Here is a 25,125-nt window from a genome sequence, read left to right as displayed (position 1 = left end):
CCTATAGAAACTTGGTAATGAATCTAATTTTAGCTTTCATTTTATTTTTTATTCATCACAGCAAATAATATGAAACTCTGGAATTATAATATCGCCTAATGATGCTATTTGAACAAATTCATAACTTAAATTTTTTCAACACAAATATTGTGTCTTTTTTATCAATTGAAAATGTCATATTTAATATCCATTATGGTAATATTATTATTATCATTACCCCGGCTTTAGCTCGAGCTGCCTTTCAGCGCTCAGTGCATTCAAGGTATTAATCCTGCCGGGTACCCATTCACCTCACCTGGGTTGAGTGCAGCAAAATGTAGATAAATTTCTTGTTGAAGGAAATTACGCCATGGCTGGGATTCGAACCCACGACCCTCTGTTTCAAAGTCAGAAGACTAATCCACTGGGCCACAACGCTGCACTGAGCGCTGAAAGGCAGCTCGAGCTAAAGCCGGGGTAATAATAATAATAAACAATGCGCCTCGGAATAGAATATTTCTAGATAGATGGCGCTATATAAATGCCTATTATTATTATTATTATTATTTAATTAATGGGAAACTTTTCATCACAAACACTCCAATTTATCCCCAAATAATCAGTGATCAGTTGTGTTAATGACAAATTGCGACCACACTCTACTGAAATCAATCAAATGAAAACATTATTTTGATATAAGATAATTTTATTTGGCCCATTAAAGAGAACGCCGTTAAAAACCAGTCAACAATAACAACATTGCAGGAATGACCTTCAAATCGGTTTTTATTTCTCACTCACAAATTGACAATTTATCAATGCAATATTTTTCTAGTTGTTAAAGAAACTACACGTGTATGAAGTTAAAATTACTATCAGAATTGACTCTGAGGCAGTTTCATACTACAAATTTATTCATGTGTCACAATTACTTCTTCTTCTTTGTCCGATTTTGTCTCTTCATTATTGCGGTCAACGATGTTGAGAACAAGACGCTTTATTATTATTTTCATTTCCATTTTTTATATTTCATAAGCCAGCAGGGCGGCTCCGGTGTATATTGGTAGGGGGGCGAAACGACAATTTTCCCCAGTTGAATAGAGTTATTTGACCTTCACCTCTTCTAAATAATAAAAACTAACATTGGCATTATATAGCGCTTCATACCTTGGTTTCTAAGCGCTTTACATTGTAATTATTATATTTTATTCTCTTCTTTTCGTTCATTTTCTTCCCCTGTTTCTTACCTTTTCACCCTTTTCTCCAAACCCCTTAACAAGTTGTGATTTTATATCCTATGTGAAAAATTATTAAGCAGGGATCAAATTTAAGTTAATTTCCACTTGTAAAAAGTATCATGATGTATGAAATAAAAACAAACAAAACATGCACAAATGCAACGATTGTTAATCGCAGCTATTGACGTAAAGATGGTAGATGCAATACAATGGCAGGTAATGGCTGTGAAAGCTAGCAAACTTAAGTGATATTCGAAACTGTAGCTGCCATTTTTTTCTTTCACCCAGAACGGGCATTCAGTTTCATTAAGTATTCGTTCACGTTCCAGGATGACAGTTTTCTTTCTTATTAATATCTGATTTTAATTTCAATTCCTTGACAAGGTAACAATTTCGTTTCTCTTTCTTCCATAACCATGCGTGTTTCTGAAATTAACATTTTATAATTACCCAAATTGTGATAGTAGTGTTAAAATCATCAATAGTCTTATTTTCCTTGTACTTTTCAACAAAACGTCAATTAAATCTAAGGTCTACTTTATACACATTTTTTATAATGAATAGATTGTGGAGGAAAGGCACATTTAAGCTATAATGCCAGAAAGCATGTATCGTCATAGATATTACATACTCTAGTTGCGATATGAAATGAAAACACATTCACATTGATCTCAATATGTTTTTTTTTTTCAAATCTAAATCTACAGTATAAGACTAATAATAGCTCCATGGTCAAACTCTCATAGCGCAGCTTCCTGCCTCGAGACATTTACATTATTGATATAAGAAGCGATAACCATAAACAGTAGCTAACAATAGAGGGTAACCATGACAATACAATAAAAATACTAATTTGTCACCCCTTTCGATCTCCAAGGCAACTAGGCACTTAATTGTTCCTGAGGTGTAAATTTAACCCTGACTTGAAAATAACAATCACGCTTCACACAAGAGGCCGCCCATCGTTGTTAGGAGTATTCAAAAAAAGAAAAAAACACCCGAACAGCCAAATGAAAGAAAAAAAGGTAAAAGGATGAAGGAAAATTTCAAGCCTTGGGTGAATAAAAACAGTAAAATTTCCTTTTTGGCAATGTGTCCGCCCGGAAGCCATAGAAACGACACAACCGATGTCTTAAAAAAAAAAACTCCATTATAAACAAACTCTCTCACTATGGGAACAAAAAAGGGGTAGAGTATCCTTGAAGAAAAATGAACATTTTGAAGTGTGAATAGAAATATAGTGCTGTTCTGGAATTTTCTATTTGGGGGCGGAGGACTCTATAAGTAAACCTGGAAATAAACTAAATGTGTTCTTATAAAAGAAATAACACAAAGTTGAAATTCATTCGATCAGTAACTAGGCCAAATTTACTGCAACGTGCGATATCATTCGGTGCAGTGGCTATAAGACCTTTGCTTTGCTTGGCGTCTTCAATTTGAAAAACAGGTTGCATATTCCTGCAATTTGAAGTCCGGCGCGGCGCCACTCTGTGCACGTATCGTCCGCGTTCCAATGTTAGGATAAGTACATAGTTGCGATCGTCGCATTGTGTCCATTTGACTATAATTTTTGTTGAGGATCTCTTTCGTGAACTACTCTCTCGACCTCTATTTAAGGAAGAATTCATTATCACTTTCTCTTTCAAGTTTTTTTAACACACGTGTATACAATATGGAAAGGAAAGTGGTCACTAAACACAGTAGGTAAGTTAACAATTACATTATGGATTTTCAATGTGTGGATTTATTACGTTATACAATTAGCTTAAATGATAGGAGATGATGTGTAATTTACATCATAAGTTAACCCCAAGACTCTTGATCGTGAGGTTGTGGGTTCAAATCCCGGATCAGCCATGTCTCAACTTTGATAACAAAACCCGAGAGTAATTTCTGTCGTCAGCCACTATGACTGATTAAAGGTCAAGTCTACCCCAGAAAAAATATTGATTTGAATCAATAGAGGAAATTCCAACAAACATTACGCTGAAAATTTCTTCACAATCGGATGTAAAGTAAGAAAGTTATGACAATTTTACGCTTCGTTTGAATTATACAATATTTCAATTTTTACAAAATAGGGACCAACTTGACAGAGCCATAAAATGTTGAAACAATGGTAATTCCACATGTTCAGAAAGGAATAAAACTTTCTTTCACATGACAATGTGAAACATACAATAAAATACAAAAGAAAGAGTGAGTGGACGACATCATCACTTCCCTCATTTGCATACAGACCAGGATGTGCATAATAACTGTTTTGTGAAATTAAACGAAATCTTAAAATGTCATAACTTTCTTATTTTACATCTGATTTTGATGAAATTTTCAGTGTTATGCTTGTTGGATTTTTCTCTTTTTATTCAAAACAACTTTTTATTGGGGTAGACTTGTCCTTTAACTATTTTTTTTTGCTGTGTAATTGGTTATAACAGCTTGGCGTTATGCAGCGAAAATTTGTCCTGTCGAATTCCTACATGAGTCTCTCTGTAACAGATACAGACATGACAGAAACTCTTTGCAAGGGTTTATCTTTTCTCAATCGCGACACATGACGGATTCAAGAACACAGTTAATCTATTGACAATGCCCATCATTCAAATGACAAAGGACAGCTTGGTGAACTATTACAGCAGTTTCGTCCTAATTTTTTTTTTTGAACAAGAACTGTGCCAATCTTTGCTGGAATCATGGACCCATATACCACTGTGGGCCCATGCTGGAATGATGCTCGTTCCTGATCGATGGTCCAGTAAAATACTAACTATAAATGACGATCTTAACAATATTATTCATTTATTGCTACAATAACTATATTGTGATACAAGCCCTCGACCGTTCTTCAAGATTCTCATCAATTTTCGCAGCATGGTGACGTCTTATTTTCTTCATGGAATTATAGAGCTTCAATCAGATGCATGTTGACTTGTAAAACAGATATGACTTACTTCTTTTCAAATTGAATGATATTTCAAGTAATAATGGACACTGATCATGATTGAATAATTATGACATTCAAACGGGTATTCATAATTTGACTTAAGCAAAGATATTTTTTAAGCAAACGGAATGTGACTTAACTGTTGATGGGGATGAAAATTATAAGAACCAATATCACTGGGGAATAATGAAGTAGAGTATAGATCAACTGTGTATCCATGGTATAGTATGAAGTATAATCACAACTAGCATGTCTAATATCGAGAGAATATCATTACACGTCTTTGAAAAACATTAATTATTCATTTATTTAGAATGTAGGTGTTGCTCTAGCACAACCATAATTTAGGTTTCGCGCAAACATAAATAGGAAAAGCTCCTGGCAAAGGTCTATAACGCTTAGAAAGGATTAGTCGAAATAACCAATATGTTGGTAAATATATGTCCTTATAAAAAAAAACTGTTGGTTAGGATCTACCAGATATTTGAACTTTACCTTTAAGTCGGAAAAAGCTTTCAACACATAGCAATTCTGTCTTAATCATATTAATCATCTGACCAGAGAAATGGCGGATGTGATGGGTATGGTAATGGGGTGAGGTTGAGGAAGGGAAGAGGGGGGGGGGTACTCGATACCCTTATCATCCTTCCCGTTGCTCTCATTGAAAACAACATAATTAATTCAAACAGAGTTAGAACATGCTTCATTAATGGCAGAGTGAGGTTAATTGCTATAGTCATTGTAAGCCATATCATGCCATACGGTTTCCTCATCTTCAATGCCAGGAGGTAAATTCATCATTCAAGTGGACTAACTCAGAGGGGGAACGGGGGACACGCCCCTTTTGAAGCAGTTGCCCCCTTTTCTTTACTTGTTTTCTTGCTTGCCGGCTCCTTTACGGTAATAAAGACTTCTATTTCGGAGTGATAAGGTTTTGGGGGTACTTTTGCTTCTCATTATTAATTTGAGAGAAATTGACAAAATTGTTTGTACTCCGTGTGTGAATACTGGATCCGCCCCTGCCTATTGCCCCATGAAACAACGATGAGACATATATAAGTCACCTTCGATTGTAATGATAATAGCAGGCTTGTAGGTAATACTGTTGTGCATTTCAGTTTTATGTAGGCCTATAATATGTTTCGTTTATTTTTGGATTAGTTTTTATTAACATTTGATAGAGGTTAGTTCCTCCATTGTCAGGTATCATTATTTAGTGGCCGCGATACCATGGTCCGCGTTATTATTAGGAAAATCATCGTGGATTCCGACGTCATTACCATCATATGTATTTGCACCAACATCATCATCATCATTGTCGTCATCATCATCATCGTCGTCATTATCATCATCATTGCCCTACTCATCCACCACTTCCACATCTTCGCCATTATCACCTTCACCATGGTCATAAGCATCATAATCACCACCACCATCATCATCATCATCACTGATAGCCCCATTTGTCATGATCGTTACCATAAATATCTTTATTACACACTGATCATTATCATTGTGGTCACCATCATAACTCTCGTGGCCTTTCTAATCATCATCATAATCATCATAATCATCATCATTATCATCATCATCCTCAAAATCATAATCATCCTCGTCATCCTCATCATTGTCATCGTCGTCACCACCATCACCATCATCATTATCAACAGCATCATCATCATCACTATCATCGTTTTACCACCATCGTCGTCGTCGTCGTCATCATCATCACCACCACCACCATCATCATCAACAACAACACCAACACAATGACAGTCACCTTGCAACATTACCTTCACTGTTGAAAATAATTTAAACAACGCTGTTTACTATGTGAATAGCACGGTAGTTGTTTAAAAAAAATTAACAAGTGTTTAAAATCTTAAACAACACAGTTAAATTCAAATATTTAATTATCAATAATTCAAGCATGGTTGTTTAAGATTTTAAACACTTGTTTAAACTGTTTAAACAACTACTGTGCGATTCACACAGTAAACAGCGTTGTTTAAATTATTATTTAAATTATATAACAGTGTTGTTCATTATTTTTTTCATCGTAAGGAATGTTTATATCATGTCCTATTTTACCTATGCCTTCCTCCTTCTCTTTCTGTCTTCACTGCTCTGTTTACTCTACACCCCCATCTCTCCCCCTATCTCTCTCTCTCTCTCTCTTAATCTGAAATCTCTATCCGGCATCTTTTTTCTTCCTCATTCTTCCTCCCCCTTCTCCATCGTCATCATCTTACTACCACCCATGAATCCTCGAATCCTCAGATGTACTGTTATTATATCGATTTCTAATTTGGATGCCCTCGATTACCGATATATTTCACGAGGGAACATTGGCTGCTTCGGGAACATCTGATTATAATGCAACATCGCAAGTAGCAATGTAAGAAAATATTTTGAAGTAAGGGCTATAGTTCGCCACGGCAAGATCAATGGCGGGTGTGCGGATTCATTCTTGTCATGTGTAGGTGTTTTTCTCTATATTCTAATAAATGAAAAATAGAGAAATAGTAGGTTGATTATTTTTTAGGTAGGTCTTACTCTATATTTTTTAAATAGAAAAATCCTCCATCCAGCTCTCTCTCTCTCTTTCTCTCTCTTGCTTCCTCCTTCACTCTTCTTTCTCTCCTATCTCTCCCCCTCCCCATCCCCCCTCTCTCTCTCTTTTCCCTCTCACCCTCTCTCAATCACCATATCCATACATCTATATCGTCTTTAAGTCTTTATCTGTTCCTCATCTTCCCTTTTTTCTGCATTTCTTTATCCTTGTTATTGGCAGCTCCATTTCTATTTCAAACCACACGGTGGAGATTAACGAACGATAAAACCTTGATATTATCCTACCATCTACCCTAATTTACTACAAAATGATCACAATATGTATCAGACTCTCCTTTCCTAGAAGCAATAAATCCATCCGTCTCAATTTCAGTCTATATACTTCTTGGCTACTTTATCATATACGTGATGTCAATTCCCTGAACTGGGAGATTTTCTGTATAAAGGAGCTTTTGTCAAGGGACGTGGACATTTATTCTTAGTCGATCTGTATCTGGAGGTGTTTATTTAGTTTTAATTCCACACCGACTACTATGTCTGTTTGGAGATTTAGATTTAGAGGAAATGTGTGCTCGATGGTGATCAAGTGGTAGATCGTCGGACACCCCTATACATGAATCTATGTTTTTAATGAATTGGGTGAACAGGCTGATAGCCAATTATCAACAAATTCGTCTGCTCTGTATAAGTCAATCTGTCTTTCTGTCAACTTCCCCTCTCTCTGTCTGTCTGTCTGTCTCTCTCTCTTTGGAGATCGGAATTACTTCTTATCTTAATATGAAGATTTTGTTAGGCAACACTCCAAAGTACACTGGTTGTGTCATATTTCCTAAACTGACCCCCTTCTCCCCCCCCCTCTCTATCTTTCTCTTTGACGATCGAAGTCATTTCATATCAACAACACTCCTACGTACACTGTTTGTTTCATTTCTTGATCGACCCCCCCCCCCCTCTCGCTCTCTCTCACACACACACGCACCCTTCGACAATCGACCATAATCACTTCACATCTTATGAAGATCTTCTTTAGGCGCCAATCCTACGTACACCGGTTGTCTCATTATAATCTTGAATAATGATCTACTCCCCCTTCACTCTCTTCCCATGTCTCTTGGTACCCCCTTCGTCTTGCCCCCCCCCCCCTTAACCATACCATTTCCTCCACAGTTATTATTTTCAATTCGCTTGCTTTACGACACCATTTCCTGAAATTGATGTGCCTTCGTTTCGATTTGCTGTACCAATCATTGCCATGAATCGCAATTTTTCCAAATAATTTCCTTCCAGTTTCCTTTCAATTTCCCTTCTTCATCGCTGTATATCTATCTATCTCACCAGCCAGAATGCACATGTAAGGTAGGCTGAGACCCATTCAGATTATGTGTTCTAGTCATGCACTTTGCACCACGATTTACAAGAGGGGCCAATATAAGGGCAGTGGAGAGAACAAGACTGATTTGAAATCTTTAGGGGCGATTGAAGGGGTGCGAAAGCTGACAATGCTGGTAACTAAATACATATAGTCTCTTCACGGTGAACTAAGCTGTGCAAAAAGTATTTTTTTAAATGCCGCCTTGTTGCCTTTTTATGAATTAAAGCTTAGGCCCTATTGAGAAAACTAAATGGACAAAATTTACCGCTTTCTTGTTATTTTTAAAAGGGGCTATACATGGATTACAAACCTGTCAGTTGTTCACATTTTGGGGGACAAACACCGGGGCTCAGACTTTTGTCCTAACGTCATGGTACACTCTGTCATTTATATATATATATATATATATATATATACATGTATATATATATATATATATATAAATGTATATGTTAAAAGTGCAGTTCACGGGTATATTGTTAATATGACAAATTAATTTCTTCATATTGATTCTAACACTATTAATCAATTTGTATCAAGATTGCATGTTGGTCGCAAATCAACCCAGTGAACCTTTCAAACAAATTATTTGCATATTACATTATAAACTGCTGCAATTAAGTTTTGCTTTGTCATGTTCGTATAGACCTATACTCTTTAAAATCACCCTGGCCCTTCACTCAACACTTCACTCCACCATGCCACTGACGATAACGACGGACTGTGTCATATGATATGGGTCTTGTCACACGAAGATTAGCCATTGATTGCAATGTTGATCTTTACGATCGTTTGCACTGATCACTACGTAAAATCATATGTGTACATGAACGTTACGATCAATCGCCAAGCTTTGTGTGACATATTCATGGATGATGGAAACAGAAGCTAACTTTCATTTGCAGACGTTCGTTCTGCTTGCTGGGCTCTCACAGACCAGAAGAGAGGCTCGAAAAGAGGGATACAGTGAGATATCGATATCTACATTTATTCGCGCCCAAAGCTTGGGAAGAATACATTCAGATCCGACGTAGATTACAGCATAAGTACAGCATTAATCATGTGAAGTGTACTGCTCTGCCTGGGGAAAGCTCTTCAGACTGGTTTTATTGGCTCTACCCCGAGACTTAGAGATGAGAAATGTTTTTTTTACAAAGTATACAGTAATTAAAGGGGAAAATTAAAGGCCTTTACTCTGAGAATCACTCACATTCGTATGAAATTATAGGTTTAAAAGCTCGAGGTTTAGATGAGAATTTCCAAGTCCTTACAAGATTACCACTCATTGTAAACTAAAATAGAAAACAGCGCATATCAATATTATACAAAAAGGTGTAATAAACATTTCAATTCTAAACACTATTTATCTTTATTGTTTAAAAAAATATAAACATAGAAAAATATAACTTTGCTATAATTATCAATTTAAAAAAAATCTTTTTCTTTCTTTTTATTATCAAACTTTACATGGAGACAACAATTAAGGTGAGGTTTCATTTCTTTTTCAATTTTATCAATATGCACGGTTACTATCAATTTCATGAAAAAATAATATAATTTTCACATATTTCTATCCAATTATTAAATTCGTTTAATTCTTTCAATAATGCATACATTTAATCATTTAATCTTATTGCAAATTAGGATTTTTTAGGTTTTATTATTTCATAGCCTGTTTTCTCCTCTCTCTATATTTCAAATCCTTTTGTCTATCCCACAATTCCAAGTATTAATAATCATAAAAGTAAATAAAACAAGGTGGACAAATTTTCTTAAGAAACGAAATGCGAATGCGATTTGAATAAGGAATGTGGATTAAATATGTTAAAATGTAATAAAAAATGTATGTTTTTGAAAGTATATTTCAAACCTGAATGATCCACAATTTATATAATTGTATGAATCATTTATATCAATTTTGAATCAATTTATAAATTGATGAAAATGATTTTTTTATGTCACAATCACTAATTAATTCACTTTTTTATTCTTGAAGTAGGGAATTATTATGATTATTTATACTTTCACATGATACCATAGCGAAGAAACTCACCTCGGTCACTATTCACCAAATAATTCAAAATTTCACATTTCCATAACTGCGTCGTTTACCATCCGATTTTGAATAAATTTTCATTGCTTTGCTTGTTTGATTCCACTCTATTTATATATTTCGATTTTGTCAAATATGTGTATGTGTAAACATTTTTTTTGTAAAAAATAGTTAAATAGTTAAAGTGATTTTTTATGTCAAAATCACTTATTCATTCACTGTTTTATTCTTGAAGTAGGAAATTATTATGATTATAATTTCACATGACACGATTACGACGAAACTGAAGGATGGGAGCATCACGTCGGTCACTATTTCACCAAAATAATTCAAAAATGTTAATTTCCATAGCTGCGTCGTTTTCCAACCGATTTGTTAATAAATTTTCATTGATTCCACTATATTAATTCTATCCGAATTCTTCTCAGCCTATATAGGGTGTCCTTGTAAAATGAAATGAGGAATCATGGCTAATAGAAAGCAAATAGTCATTCCATCACGAAATATCTATTGGGCGAATGCTTGGCGCTTAATTTCACTTCCCGATTGGGGAACATACCCGACAAGAAACGATTCATATCCAGGATAAACATGATTAATGTTTCCTTCTTGATGGGATTTTTTCAAGAGATTTATATGAGATAGTTAAAGGCCCTTTTATATAAAAAAGACGGGTAAATAAAGATAACATAGATGTTACTGATCAGAGTACCCCTGACCGCGACTTCTGTAGATTTATATCTTTAAGTGAGACACGCCGTGAAACAGACTTAATAATGGATTGTATATAATAGTAAATTTAAATTTGCATAATAATTATGTCATGATATAAATTGGATAAGAATGATTGCGATAATGAATACTTTATATGGTACATTCCTTACCGTTTAGTGCGATGGTAATTTTGTATTTAAGAGTATGTCCCCTTCAACATTGATCAGGCTCCAACAAAATGTATGTGGAATGAATGTTATGCACGTCTCATAATCGGATTAGTACTGTCCATGGAATTGTAACGATTTCATTCCTCCAAATTTGCCGAGAGGTAGAAGGCCAAAAGAGAACCCTACTATCAGTACGGCATACCTCTATACGGGAGAGGATGTATAATGCATGGGCCGCGGCCCCTGTAATGGCGTGTAGGTATTTGTAGCAGCCTCGGGTATATGAAGTGATTTCAGTAGAGGAACATCCCCTTCTTATATCCCCTCAAATCACCTCTGTATCGAAGATGAAGCTTCTTTCATCCGACCATAACACCACTCTACCAGCGGCGGGTTATTGGTAATGTTTATCAAGGCGTGTAGGTATTTTGTAGCGGCCTAGGGTGGATGTCGGGATTTCTGGAATCTGACACGGTTAGTCTATATTCCGTTCAGTATATTGACATGCTTATGATAGATAGGACCATCAGAGAGCTGTGTGTTTAGGAGTGACATGATACAATCGACCCCCTTTCTATCCCATTTGTCGGAGTCCTCTTGACTCTTTCCCCTTCTCTCCGCTCTCCCCCTTTGTATAAAGCATTACACTAGTGACGTCACTCCATTCTAATTTTTCTTTTAAAATTGTATTCCTCCCCCTCTTTTCCCCTTGTTTTGTCTCCGTTTCACTCCTTCTAATCTTCTATTTCACGCTCTGCTCTTCATGGTCTTCTCCTCCCCCTCTCTCTCTCAATCTTTCTCTCTCTCTTGTTTGCCCCCTTCCCTCCCTGGTACCACAGTTCTCTCACTTTAACACATACCCCCATTATGCTACAATTGTCTTAGACCATGTAATTGCAATCCTCGTTTGATTCACAATGATTCACAATCCATTAGTGTAATTGCATTTAAAAGCACCGCTATTTTGTTCAACAAGTATTCTCTCTGGAACGAATATACATTTTCAGAAATAAAACAGGTTGGTTAATAATAATTATAAACGTTTAAATGTTGGTTACAATGAAATAAGCGAATATAGATTTTTAATTAACCAATATTTGATACAGGTTCATAATTATGCTAACCAACATGATAGGCCCGTCAAAACATTTCTGAGACGGTGTGACATAGATGTACGGATAACCATTATCATTCCCCGGTATTAATTTGCACCTCGACGGTCGCCCCCCGGTCCCCTTTCTGATGCCTGATGTCAGGTGGATGGAATTCATTGCATGATCTAGATACCAGTGCAGGGTAGGAGGGAATAAAACCCAGCTCCAGTTGTAGAGAGCTACCGTTAACACACCCATTCTCTACATCAAGTGCCGGTCGCTTCTAATTCCTCTTGCTATCCGGACCAACTATTTCCTTATGCATCTTGGAGGACCTATATACTTTCGCTCTAGTTTTGGGTGTTCTGAACATCTCACCAAAGGGAAACAATTTGAGTTTTATTAAAGTTTATTTATGTATTTTGGACTTAAGAACGATTATACCACGTTTACACTACGATTATATTACGATAACGCTACGAGCACACTGTAGTTCAAGTTCTTCTGTCCATAATTCCCTTTGCTTTCGCAATCCTGGAGCCCGATAATCAAAACTTTGGAATGGCTTTACGACGAGATCCTTACAATTATTCTTACAGCTCTCGACGTCGATTCACCGACGACGGCGGATGGGATCATCAACCAATGCCTAGTCGACTCGGTCTCGAGCAACGCTTCGGCGACGCCGTCCATTTCGAGGACGACTTCGGCGACTTCCCGTCTCACCCGAGTTCTTCGCAGTACTACGTGACATCGAGGCCGACGACGGCGATGGTGCCTTCGAGGAGGATGGAAGTCGCCAGCATGCCTCCGATGAGGATGGGGAGGACACCCATTCCCGTGTCGACGGGGGATGTCATGATGACGGATACCGACTTCAAAGTGGCTGTCGACGTCAGTAACTTTGACCCGGAGGACATCGAAATCAAGGTAAAAGGAATTGATGACCCTCTTATTTCTCCTGGTTTTGGTGGGTGTTTAATAAAACTGTTGATAAGTGACGAGCAACTTTACGAATAACTGGTGATCCTTTCTTGTGGTATATGATAAACACCAAATTTTCATTGATGTTGAATTAGCTTCTAAGAAAAGATCACCAGTCGTTCTTAAAATCGCTCGTAAGTTACGAACAGGTATATGAAACACCTATCAGGATCACCGAACCATCCTTGTGACTCTATCCCCTTCCCCCCAAAAAAAATTACCAAGGGGGAAGAAAGGGGACTTTAAACAAAACGGGGCCTTGGTCATGTAACTCTTAAATTCAATAATCATATTTTTCATGCAAGAATGGACTTCCCCTTCGGGACGTCTTGCCCCTTTATCAAAATACCCCTGGTGCCGCCCATCGTGTATACGAGTCTCATGTGTCTTTGTTTGATTGGATATCAGGGGCCGCGGAACCGGGGGGGGGGGGGGGCTGGGGGCTTCAGTTCCCACTTTTTTTCTAAATAGTGTACAAAAACGAAAAAAAAATGACCATCTGATTGTGATTTTTTTGCATGGTCAGCCCCCCCCCCCCACTTTCAAAGCCGTTCCGCGGCCCCTGGATATTATGCATGTTGTGTGAATGCCAATCATAATCAGAAAATTATTTCCCATTATGGAAAAGCTTTATGACGTGTTACAGAAAAAATTGAGACCCATTTTATTTCTGTTATAACTCATATTTGTGGGAAAAAATTATAACAACCAACATTTGAATCGAAATAAGGAATCTACATTAAATAGGTTCATGTATCTTCAGAATGTGGACAACTGTCATAGATTAAAGATGACAATCCTCAAAATAATGCTTTATTAAATGAGATTACATGTAATATTCATGGCGGTCACGTATGTATTTCTTAGCTTTCTCCATAGCAAATCATGCAAATCTACACAGCACATCAATTTAATACTGTATGATAAGAAGGACATAACACCTGAAAATAAATAGGCCTCTAATATGTAACTTTGTGGTTGGATGCCTTAAATTTACAAGTGGTTTCATGGCAATGGAAATAACTTTGATCCAAGAACATGACAAACAATAAATAAAATATTTTTTGTTAATAGTATAGGTTGGTGTGGACTTATATTCGGCCGGGTGAACTAGTTAGAACAGCACTCACTTTAATATTTCATTTCATTTCATTTATTGGTTTTTGCAACATTTTTCATAACAAAATTCTGGACAAGAAAATACATATCTGAAATTTTACATCAAGATAATGAACAATAGTTTTGTATATAAATCATCAAATATATCATACATAAATGAAAAATATTAAGTGGTATTTTCTGTTACACAATAAATAGGATGGTTGCAAGGGTCTTCACAAAAGCAAAGCTTGAAAACGTAACAGCCCTGGAAAATAGCCAAAATAATTAATATCTATTGTCATAAAACGTGCAAGTGCATGAGGGACTGGGAGGGGGGGGGGGGGGGCAAGGGAGATGCTTGGTCCTTGGCATGAAATGTTAGAAAAAAACACGTTTTGTTGTTTGATTTTAATTTATACATGTTCTAGATAAAAGTAAATGTCTAATTAAAATAACGATAACAATGATAATGATTTTCTTTTTTTTATTTGTTAGGTATTGGTTTAATTGCAATTCTTTTATAGTTCGTTTAAAGGAATAAAATGATCTTGTCAGCTTGAGTGAATCTGGCAATGCATTCCAAATATCACTATATCAGGTCCATGATGTCTTAGTGTTTTATGTGCAAATAGTGTCCTGGGATTGTTTAAGTGAATATTATTGCATGTTCTTGTTGGATTTGAGTGTAGATTGTTATTATATGAAAATAAATCCGTGAATCGATCCGCTATTACATTAATGGCCGTCCAAACTACCGTAGACCGCAATTTATCACCATACTACCAAAGTAAGAAACTCCTCCTCACTCCCACACCCACACCCATGTCAAAAACAATCCCTCTCTACAAACTTTTCACGTTACCATGCAATACTACAAGTTGTATTTCGAACTTGAAGAGAGGGTGTTTGGGCACACACTAACTGTTATTTTTACCGTGTTGGTATAACCATGGAGGTAGAAAGAAAGGTATAACGCACCTCTGTGACTCGAGTTGACGCCGCCACCTATTTAGGCTATGTACATTTATTTTGCGTAGAAACAAAGTCAAGGTCATTAATGCGTTTTGGCTTAATAGGTTGTGTACACGTGAAAAATAGAGCATAATTATTATTTTCAATTTTTGAAGGGAGAAGTAAGGAAAAATGACAAATTAGATATAGGCTAGTATACATGTTTTGTATATATATTGTTGTACGGGATAACTCCTGGTCTTTGGATGTTAATAATTACTTTGGAGTTCTATGAAGCATTTGTTTTTAATAAAAAATGGATTTAACAAAATCAATGACAATAAACGCATACAAATAACAAGGGAAAGAGAAGGAATATGTAAATGGTCAAGTAGGCCTAACCAAACTTGAGGGTGGATTGATAAAGAAATACATGAGAAATTATGACTACTTTTGCATGACGGTTTTCAAAAATCTCAAACGGTTTTCAAAATCTCAAAGTATCATTAAATACATAATGATTTTCTATTATTTGTTATTTCATATTTGGGGTGGTGAAGGTTGGAGATCGTGTTTAGTAGTAAAGGACCATCCGTCAGTATCCACTTTCATATACCTCGATTGTTACGTGCTGTATCCAACTTTGATGGAATTTTCGTGAGGGCAATGTAATGATCCCCGCTGATTTAATTGCATGGGGGCGAACATTCCTATACGTGCAGTCATCAAACTAGAATATTCTTGCATACGTTTCGGTGTGTGTGTGGGTGTTCATTCGGAGAAGGTATTTTTAGAAGACGTCTCCCCCGATATATCGTATGGCTATTATGATCACGATGATGGTGCTTGCGATGACGATGATGATGACGATGATGAAAATGATGGTGGTGGTGGTGATGATGATGGTGATGATAATGATGGTGATGATGATAATGATGATGATGATAATGATGGTGAAAATGACGATGATGATAATGATGATGACGACGAAGATGATGATGAAAATGATGATGGTGATGATGATGATGATAATGACGATGATAATGATGATGAAGATGATGATAATGTTAGTGATGATGGTGATAATGATGATCGTGATGATGTTGATAGTGATAATGATGATGAAGTTGATGATGATGTTGATGGCGAAGATGATGACGATGATGATAATGATGACGGGAACATTGGCGTATAAGCCTATATTGGGGTTTGGGGCCCGAAATATTCCACGACCAAGAGAAATAAAAAAACAAAATGTTGGAATATGACATGACTTCCAAATATTGCCCCATACACAATGTTCAGCCCTTATTTTTTGTTTTTGGCTCATTACGTCATTGATGACAGTGATACATAATAAAGCAATGAATGAGATGCAAGATGGAATATGCACAATAAACACGCTGTTTAAAATGTTTATACGATGCTGTTTACTGCATGAATTTTCAACACTTTAAACAATGAAGCTTAATTTATCAAAGATTAAATAAATTAAAGAAAATATATATTTTTGTTTAAACTGCTATAAAACAACTTCTGTAGACTTCATATACTAAACAGCCTTGTTTGAATATTATAATTAACGTCATATATCTTTATTACAAAAATGTGCCTATAGGTGCTTCGACTCAGACCATTATATTGAATTGAATTGAATTTAATTTATTACCAACTATTACTGTCAGGTACAATAACATGGAATAGTACATTACATATAAACACAGCATTTAGTAATTGGAGCTAACATAATAGCAAGGTGCTAGTCGAGGTTAGCCCCAAATAATGTCATTATCATAGTTTAAACAATAATATTAACCAAATCTCAATATTGTACATCAAATTCAGTACTAATTCTACTTATTACTGATGCAGACAATTGCGATCATTTTTAGTGAACATAAAATACACTATTTACAAGAAAAAATATCTTAATCTGTTGATACCATTTTTTTTCTATCACCCCTCCCCCTCCCAGATCGTTGAAACCGAACTCACCGTGCACGGCAAGCACATGGAAAAACAGGACGACCACGGCAAGATCTCCCGGGAGTTTACCCGTCGCTATACCCTCCCACCCGATGTCGACCCTACCACTGTGACGTCATCACTGGGCCAAGATGGCATCCTGGCTATCCAAGCTCCCCGCAATCCTCCCAAACCAAAGAACCAAAACATCCCCATCAAGGTTGAGAGTAAGCCAGCCATCGGAGGGGCTAAGAAGTAAAATCACCGAAAGTTCTGGGGCCCCGTTTCATAAAACTTGTTATAATAACAAATTCGCAATAACAGTTTAAAGCAACTGGAATCATACAATATTATGATTGGCTGATAGTAAACTTGTTATAGACATTGTGCGTTTGCTATAATAACAAGTTTTTATTTTATGAAACGGGCCCCTGGTGGTATTATAGTCAAGCCACCAGAACAAACTCCAAACCGATTTCACCCCAGCTGGTTACAAACTTTAATGTGCCATGAAAATAAATTTTAACGAGATGGGGAGATATGTTACCTCGCCATGTCGACTTTTACAGAGTCTGTTGTATGTCGACATGGCGAGATACGTGATCGACGTTTACTGTTTACTGGGCAAGATTGTTATCTCGCCGTATCATCATATCGCCTTTTCTGGGGCTGACTTGACAAGATCTCGCCATGACGACATATAATTTTTTTATAGGACGACTTGTCAAAATTTTACCATGCCAAAATAAACCTTTTTGTAAGTCGACATGGAGAGATAACGCATTTCCATGTTGACATACAACTTTTGTGTGTCAGTTTTCACAAAACAACATATCTCGCAACATAATGAGTGTATTAAAGTCGACTTGGCAAGGTGACGTATCTCGCCATGTCACTATCGGGCCGACTTCGGTTTCACTGATGTGACCGTATATGTTCCCAAAGTTATGTTACACAAAGCTTTATAACGAATGCCGGTAATAGCCCATAAAGTGTAAACATATAGTCCCAAAGTCGTACCGGACGGTGTAGTAAATCGTTACTGCGACAAAGGTAATTTCACTAACAGAAAATATTTATTTTACGTCTCTAAATGAGAGATCGCAATATACAAAAGTGCTAATTGATATCTGCTTATTCAGATTTTAGGTCATGCGATTAAAACCATTGGAGAACTCGATGGCTTGCCATAAAACAGTTGTTCGTAACATGTCATTGTAACTTTAAAACCAGCTTTGTGAAACACCTCCTGCATGGAGCACCGACTTGTAAAGAGTTGTGATCGATCGATTTAAATCGAATTAAAATTGATATTGATCTCAAGTTGTGTTGTTAAAATATAGGAATTGATAACAATCCCGGTTTGTGTTTGATTTAAATCAATAGCAACTCTACGCAAGATATAGGGACATGGTGTATCATTAAGCACCTTCTGTGATATATTTTCTTTAATATTTCGTTTCTTTAATTCACATGGTAAGCCTATATTGGGACAGGCGATCGGCCTCTATAACATTGCATTTTTTATTTTTTAAGTATTGTACAATTTTGTTGTTAATTAGCAGAGTTTGCTTGTTTCTTTATTTCGATTATAAATGGCAAATTCCTAGGCTTATCAAGAAGCAATCATTAAGACCCTGTTAAGGATTAGAAATTCTGTAACTTTAAATTGTTTTACAAAGATGTCAAGTAAAATTTTTTGTTTGCTTAATATTGATTTCTATTTACAAATTCATAGATAAATCTTCTGTAAATCATAGCTTGACTTGAATTTAATTTATGCGTCAATACATAAATAAAATAAATCTTTGAATTTTGTCTTCCATTGAGTAAGATCCAATTTCAAATCAAACCGCTTTTATTTGGCTCCGAGCTATATCATTTATCACTAAAAGTTTACACAAAAATAATTTCACAAAATCATGTGATCTCATTGCACTGATGCGGTAGGCCTAAGGCCTACAAAAAACCTTAGACACCTTGCACCAATTCTAGTTGAAAGTAACTGAAATGCATATTTTTAAAATGAATTATGTTAGAAGTTTGAATGGATGATTTTAGGAGATTTAAGAAATTATTGTTTATAAAACAGATCAGCGCTATTCAAATCTGAATATTTTTTTCATACACTCTTAAAACATTGGGTAAAAATGCTCCATGAGGGTAATTATGTGTCCAACTAAAATTTGGCATTTGTTTTGGGCATTTTTATTTATCCATTGTGATGAAAATTTTGCCCATTCTAAAGTAATTGCTGCTTATTTTTTTAACCTTACTGGACAATATGCTTCCCGCATTGGGTAAAATGCTGCCACAAATTGGTTGGACACATAATTACCCTCGTGCTGGTTAAAATGTTACCCAATATTTTTTACAGCGTATAGTGTAGGATGTAATTGGCTGTTACGTAGTTATGTTTATACATGCCTACTCGTCAATAGCCTAATATTTACACTTAAAAGTGATTGGTCAAAATAATCAAAGTGTTTGGTGTGTGTGGAAATTAAACATTTCGAAATGAACTGATGATTCCCAATAATTACCATCTAAATCATTGATCTTCTTCTCAATGATTTTGGCTGGACACATGCATTCACCACGTCATTATTCGTTTATACACCAATCATTTCAAGAGTCTAAAAGTGTAAACGTTTGGTCTTTATCTTCCGTAATAACGTAACGCCTATTATTGTAGATGTTTGTGAATATTAATGTGTCAAATATACTCAGATTTAAAAGTACAATTTATGTAATTTCTTCCTTATTGCTTATAGCATTTCGTGGTTCTTTTGCAATAAAACAGTCAAAATTGGACAAAGTTTTGATCGAAAATTAAAAATTGAACTGTCGTTATTGTCATTTTGGGGGGTTCGTTTAAAACCGAAAAGCTTGTATTTCTAATCCTGTGATTTTTTTGGACCAAACCTTGTCCTTGTCCCTTAGATCTACATTCACTAGCGTACCTACGGGGGGGGGGGGCAGGGGGGGGCACTCTGCCCCCCCCCTGACGAGTCAAAACCCATGCAAAAACGTATCTTTGCCCCCCCCCCCTGACGGGCTTGAAAAACCTTTTTTGCCCCCCTGACGAGCTTTAAGACCTTCAATGCCCCCCTGACGAGCTTGAAGACCTTCTTTTTTTTTTTTTTTTTTGCTCGTCAAATTTTTTGGGGACGGTTTTGCCCCCCCTGTGGAAAATCCTAGGTACGCCACTGCCTACATTTCTCGTTTGTTTCGCCTGCCAACATTTTTTTGGAGGGGGGGGGGGTAATTGCTTCTATTGTGGTCACCTATATTTCTTTTGGCATGGCAGAATTTTTGTACACCACTGCCCCCTACATTGTTCAATTCTGGATCTCTCCTTGAATACCACATAGCCTAAACTGTGGCAGTGGCGTATCTAGGGGGGTCAAGGGGGCACGGGCCTGACTCTCAGGGGCGCAAAAAGGGAAAAGGGCGCAAATAAAGAAAAGGATCCCCCCCCCCAAAGAAAAAAAAAAAACGAAGAGAAAAGCAAAGGACACAGCTGAAGGTGATTAATACCCCCGTCTTATGCTATTACCATGGTAATGCAGTTCCCAACACAGTTTATTATCTTAGGCCCGTATTCTGAAGGTTTAACTTAGACCATATGGTCTAACTCTGTGCTAAAATTATGGGAAGCCAAAAGTGTCAAAATTTTTATTCAGTTGTCTGTTTCTTATGTTTGCTGTGCTCTTTCCTGATTCATCGATGGTGAAGAAAATAATCTTTTTATACTTCCTAGACAATCATGAATTATTTGAGAGCCAAATGAGCTGAAATATGGTATCTCTACCGTTAGTGATTTATGTAAGAATTGGCTATCCATACTTAAACCACAACTTTAAACCTGAGTTTAAGTTAAACCCGACTTCAGAATACGGGCCTTAATGTTTTCGTGAAAAGATTCTGAACGAACTTTTTGCCATTTGAAAAAGAAATAAAGAAACAACTTTTCGTTTTAGATTGTTATGAAATGCCCCACTACATACGATGCAGAAAGAAGACAGCAAAATAAAAAGAATTAAGTAGAGAACAAAAAATTAATCTCTGAAATATTACGATTATTGCAAAAATCTAGGGGCGGCGACAGGAAAATTCGATAGGATTATTGGAGAGCCAAATACACCAAACTCTCTTTCATATTCATACCCCCACCCGTTTCTGGTCTTTGCAATATCAGCACCCTGTTCTATCATGGACCTATCATAGAAAGCTCCATGGTTATATCAAAATATTAACGTAAAACATTGCTTTAAAATTTCTAATTTGCCTAAACTAATGAAAGAAAAGAAAGGTAATTTTTACAAAGTTGTCCATAAAGTAACTATGAACTGGCTTATTTCCTTGAGTTTGATTGAGTGAGAGGCATTGCGGGGTTGCTGGGGGTACTGAAGCTTCCCCAAGATTTTCCCAGGGGGTGCTGCGTGTATTATTTTCCTTAAGCAGCAACCCATGGAATTCTGTAAAATTGAATAAATGTATGGAAAATGACCAACATTTTGTTTTTGCTTGGCCAAATTTTTTTAATCAAAACGAAACGACCTGCATTTTATAGTGAAACCTTTTTTCCTAAGAGACCAAAACGGGCTTAAATTGTGTGTGAGAACCTTTTTTTTTTGCTTGTCAAATTGACTTCAGCACCCCCACCAAAAATATCGTTCCTAGGGCCCTGTCCTATCTGCCGATGAAACGTCTTTCACCTTTCATAAAGCACTCCGGCGCTCGATAATTCGGAGTTCCATTCTGCGCATGATCAGAAGAAGGTTATTCGTCGGACATGGTGGTTTGATATATAGTATAGTGGGTAACCCATGAAAACAAAACAAGTATATGCTTGCCTGGTGATGTCGTAAGATTTTAAATCAATCCCTCATGGTGACGAGACGACTCTCTCCCACAGGCAAGTTTCGAAAATTTAGGAGGACACATCGCCACCCCCCCCCCCCCCGCTCCTCATCGCCGTGTGTAAATATCATAATCGTTGGGGGTATTTTTGATAAAGGTGGTAGATATGCATTATTGGTCTGATAACATAGCTCGCAATTGGCGAGAAGGGAAAGGAATCTCCTTGAAAGACCCAGATAAAAGGCACCGATATACCTTCCGAAAATCAGCATGTCTGACGGCATAGATGAGCGGGTTCATTGCAGAGCTGCTCCAAACCAAACAAATATTAATCATAAGCAGATATGGGTTAGAACGGTTTGGTATGAAGGGGAGAGGTAGAAAAGATACGAGAAACACCGCAGTAATTAATACCAAATTCTTTGTGACCTTGACTTCACGAGCCCGAAATCTGTTGTCTGCCATCTGATTGGGACGTTCTTGCCTTGCAGCCTGTCCTTGGTTCCTATTTTCAAGAGCTATCGGGGGCTGATTCTGAAGTGCTGCTGGGTGTACATCTACGAGGGCGGCTATTCGTCTTGTATTTGCTTTTATATAAAAAATAATCTTGATGTAAGAGATGAATATGATCGAGATAGAAAGAATGACACAAGCTCCATCAGTAATATAACAAGCAACCGCAGCGATCTTTGATACGGCGGTTACGCTGGGCCTGAACAGTCTTGCATCAGAGTCATAACGAATATGCGATCCTCTTAAAAAGAATATAACGGCACTGATCACTGCTGACAAGGCCCAAGAACCGCCAACGATGACTGATATTCTTGGTTTGGTGAAAAGATCGTCGAAGATACCCAATGGTTTTGTAATCTTAACACACATCAGAAAGGCAATAACAGCTAAGGTGAAGCATGTGTTCAACAATAACACCTTCGCCACCACTCCAATCAGTTGTATTAGAATATCTGGTATGGGCGGCTCACGGGGTGATAATAGAGTCACGATCTGCACTGGAATATTACACAAGCAAACCATCAAATCTCCGAATGCCAGGTTGACCAAAAAGACATTGGTTTTGGTTCTTAGTTTGGTCGAGAACAATACAGACAGAATGGTTAGGCCGTTGCCTACAATACCAGTGATAGATACCAAGATAAAAAATGACGCAGAAATGATAAACACAGAAGGATGAATCGGTGTTCGACCGCCAGATACCGTTGAATTATCCATAACCTCTGCCGAAAAAAAATATCAGACTGCTACAAAATGTTTGAAAATAATTTTGTTGGCGTTGTGATACTGGATCAACAGGATATGTGAACGCAAACGATGTTTCAGGTGCTATGAAGCTAGCGTATTGCGTTCGTCCACTTCTAAGTAATCGATCGATCAAATTTTCCTTCTCGATTTCAAGTTAATGGACGAAAATTTGTATTCCATTTTCAATCTAAGCAAACTTCAAAGTCTTATTAGCTTCATAAGTTCATCTGACCTCTAAAAATCAATCAACAGAGTAATTATGTAAACTTCTTCAAGGTAGCGAAAACCGTCCATCAACTCTGTGAGAAACATTGCTACTTTAAAACAATAGCGAATGATACCGGATATTACTATCGACATGGGACTGCAAGGTAATGCAGAAGATTGCAATTATAGCTTCTTCTTTTTTTTTGGGTGTATTGTTGGTTGTTTTTGCCAATTTCCCTCGTAACTCTGCATGTCTCATTAACACACAAACCACCACCTTTTTTTCAACTAAGTCATGTTTTATTAAGGATTTCATCCAAAATCAATTACATAAACTTAAGGTTAACAATTACAACAGAATTTAAAAATCTTCATTTTGTGTTATCAAAGGTCTACCAAAATATTTACAAACAGATGATTGTGGAATAATATCCCTAAAAATATGCTATGTATAGACTTCACAATATATTATGATAATTAATCTGCATGAACTTGTTTTGCAAAAAAAAAAATACATCAAGTTCCCACAATAAAAAAAGTACATACATGTTATGTGAAATATGAACATGTTCATGTGTTTAACTTTCCACAATAGAGGGCAAATAAAAAAAGAGGCTGCACATCAGATTGTTAGAAGAGAAGCGGAAATAGAAAGAAACATTTTCACCCCCCCCCTCCCTCCACCACAAACTCTAACAATCGCACCATACTGGACACATATACTACGTTTATATTCACATCCCAATTCACCTCCAGTTCATCTCATTTTTGTGTATGTAAAACTTGCCCGAAATCGTTGCCAGACGACTTTCAACCTTTATACAACTCAAATTATAAATTTGTATTGTAATGAATGAGGATACCCGGCCATAGGCTCTGGGATTTAGAAAAATGCCTATATGAATACGGTAACAAAATTGACACATTTATTTCTATTTGAAATTCCTGGTAACCCCAAGAATAGATCCTTGCCATGCTTGCAATATATAGTTTTTAATTCAACTGAACAAAAAATAATTTATACAAAATTGCCAGCGGTCCACCTTTCATACAATCCATGAGTATATGAAAGTATGATTCAGTTCCTTTACAACAAAAAAAGCATTAAAGGAGAATGAAACCCTTAAAACAAGATAGCTTGTGAAAACAGAAAAATCTAAGAAACAGATCAACGAAAGTTTGAGAAAAATAAGACAAATAATGAGAAGGTTATGAGCATTTTGAATATTGCGATCACTAATGCTATGGAGATCCTCACATTGGAAATGCGACAAAGATGTGTGATGTCACTTGTGAACAACTCTCCCCATTACTTTAGTATATATTTCACTTAAATTGCCTCTTTTATTACATCTATCAGTAGATCATGTGTTCTTTATATATAAACTCCTCAAAAAAGTTTGGAAATCTGACTTTGATCGATAATCCCTCCTCGGTTATAGTAAATATCAATGTATAATTGATACAAATGAATAGATCATTTATTTTTCTTTAAAATGATACACTACATGATATGTTTATTGTTCACATGGAGGTGCAGTGCCTTGAAATATGGGGCAAGGTCAAAATTCAAAAGTTGCAAAATGACACAATATTGAAAGTCACTGTTCTTTTTTCCGTGGTGATGAGTGCGTGGTGATGAGTGAGTTTCTC

General features: G+C 36.5%; 1 protein-coding gene across 5 annotated transcripts; it reads left to right on the top strand.

Annotated features, from left to right (window-relative positions):
• The first annotated feature begins 2,456 nt into the window (after window positions 1–2,456).
• On the top strand, window positions 2,457–19,973 carry LOC129271541 (alpha-crystallin B chain-like). 5 transcript variants are annotated; one of them, XR_010292610.1, is made up of 4 exons: window positions 2,457–2,921; window positions 12,738–13,068; window positions 17,150–19,278; window positions 19,470–19,967. XR_010292610.1 is itself a non-coding variant. In XM_064094876.1 (3 exons), exons 1-3 carry the CDS (start codon window positions 2,890–2,892, stop codon window positions 17,396–17,398), a joined length of 612 nt encoding a protein of 203 aa, XP_063950946.1. In that variant the 5' UTR covers window positions 2,460–2,889; the 3' UTR covers window positions 17,399–19,973. The 5 variants fall into 5 exon arrangements, 3 of the variants coding, with proteins under 3 accessions (XP_063950946.1, XP_063950947.1, XP_054764845.1); XM_064094876.1 differs by having other exon boundaries at window positions 2,460–2,921; window positions 17,150–19,973; XM_064094877.1 differs by having other exon boundaries at window positions 2,749–2,921; window positions 12,716–13,068; window positions 17,150–19,973.
• Window positions 19,974–25,125: the final 5,152 nt, after the last annotated feature.

Source organism: Lytechinus pictus, chromosome 2 (assembly GCF_037042905.1).
Source record: "Lytechinus pictus isolate F3 Inbred chromosome 2, Lp3.0, whole genome shotgun sequence".
Taxonomy (NCBI): Eukaryota; Metazoa; Echinodermata; class Echinoidea; order Temnopleuroida; family Toxopneustidae; genus Lytechinus; species Lytechinus pictus.
Note: the sequence above shows the minus strand (reverse complement) of the source record. Positions and strands in the feature narration are given on the sequence as shown.

Coding starts and splice junctions, on each gene's coding strand:
- LOC129271541 (XM_054908870.2), top strand. CDS start 12,700: ATGGCTTTACGACGAGATCCTTACAATTATTCTTACAGCTCTCGACGT. Junction 13,069..17,149: donor CGGAGGACATCGAAATCAAG/GTAAAAGGAATT, acceptor TCCCCCTCCCAG/ATCGTTGAAACCGAACTCAC.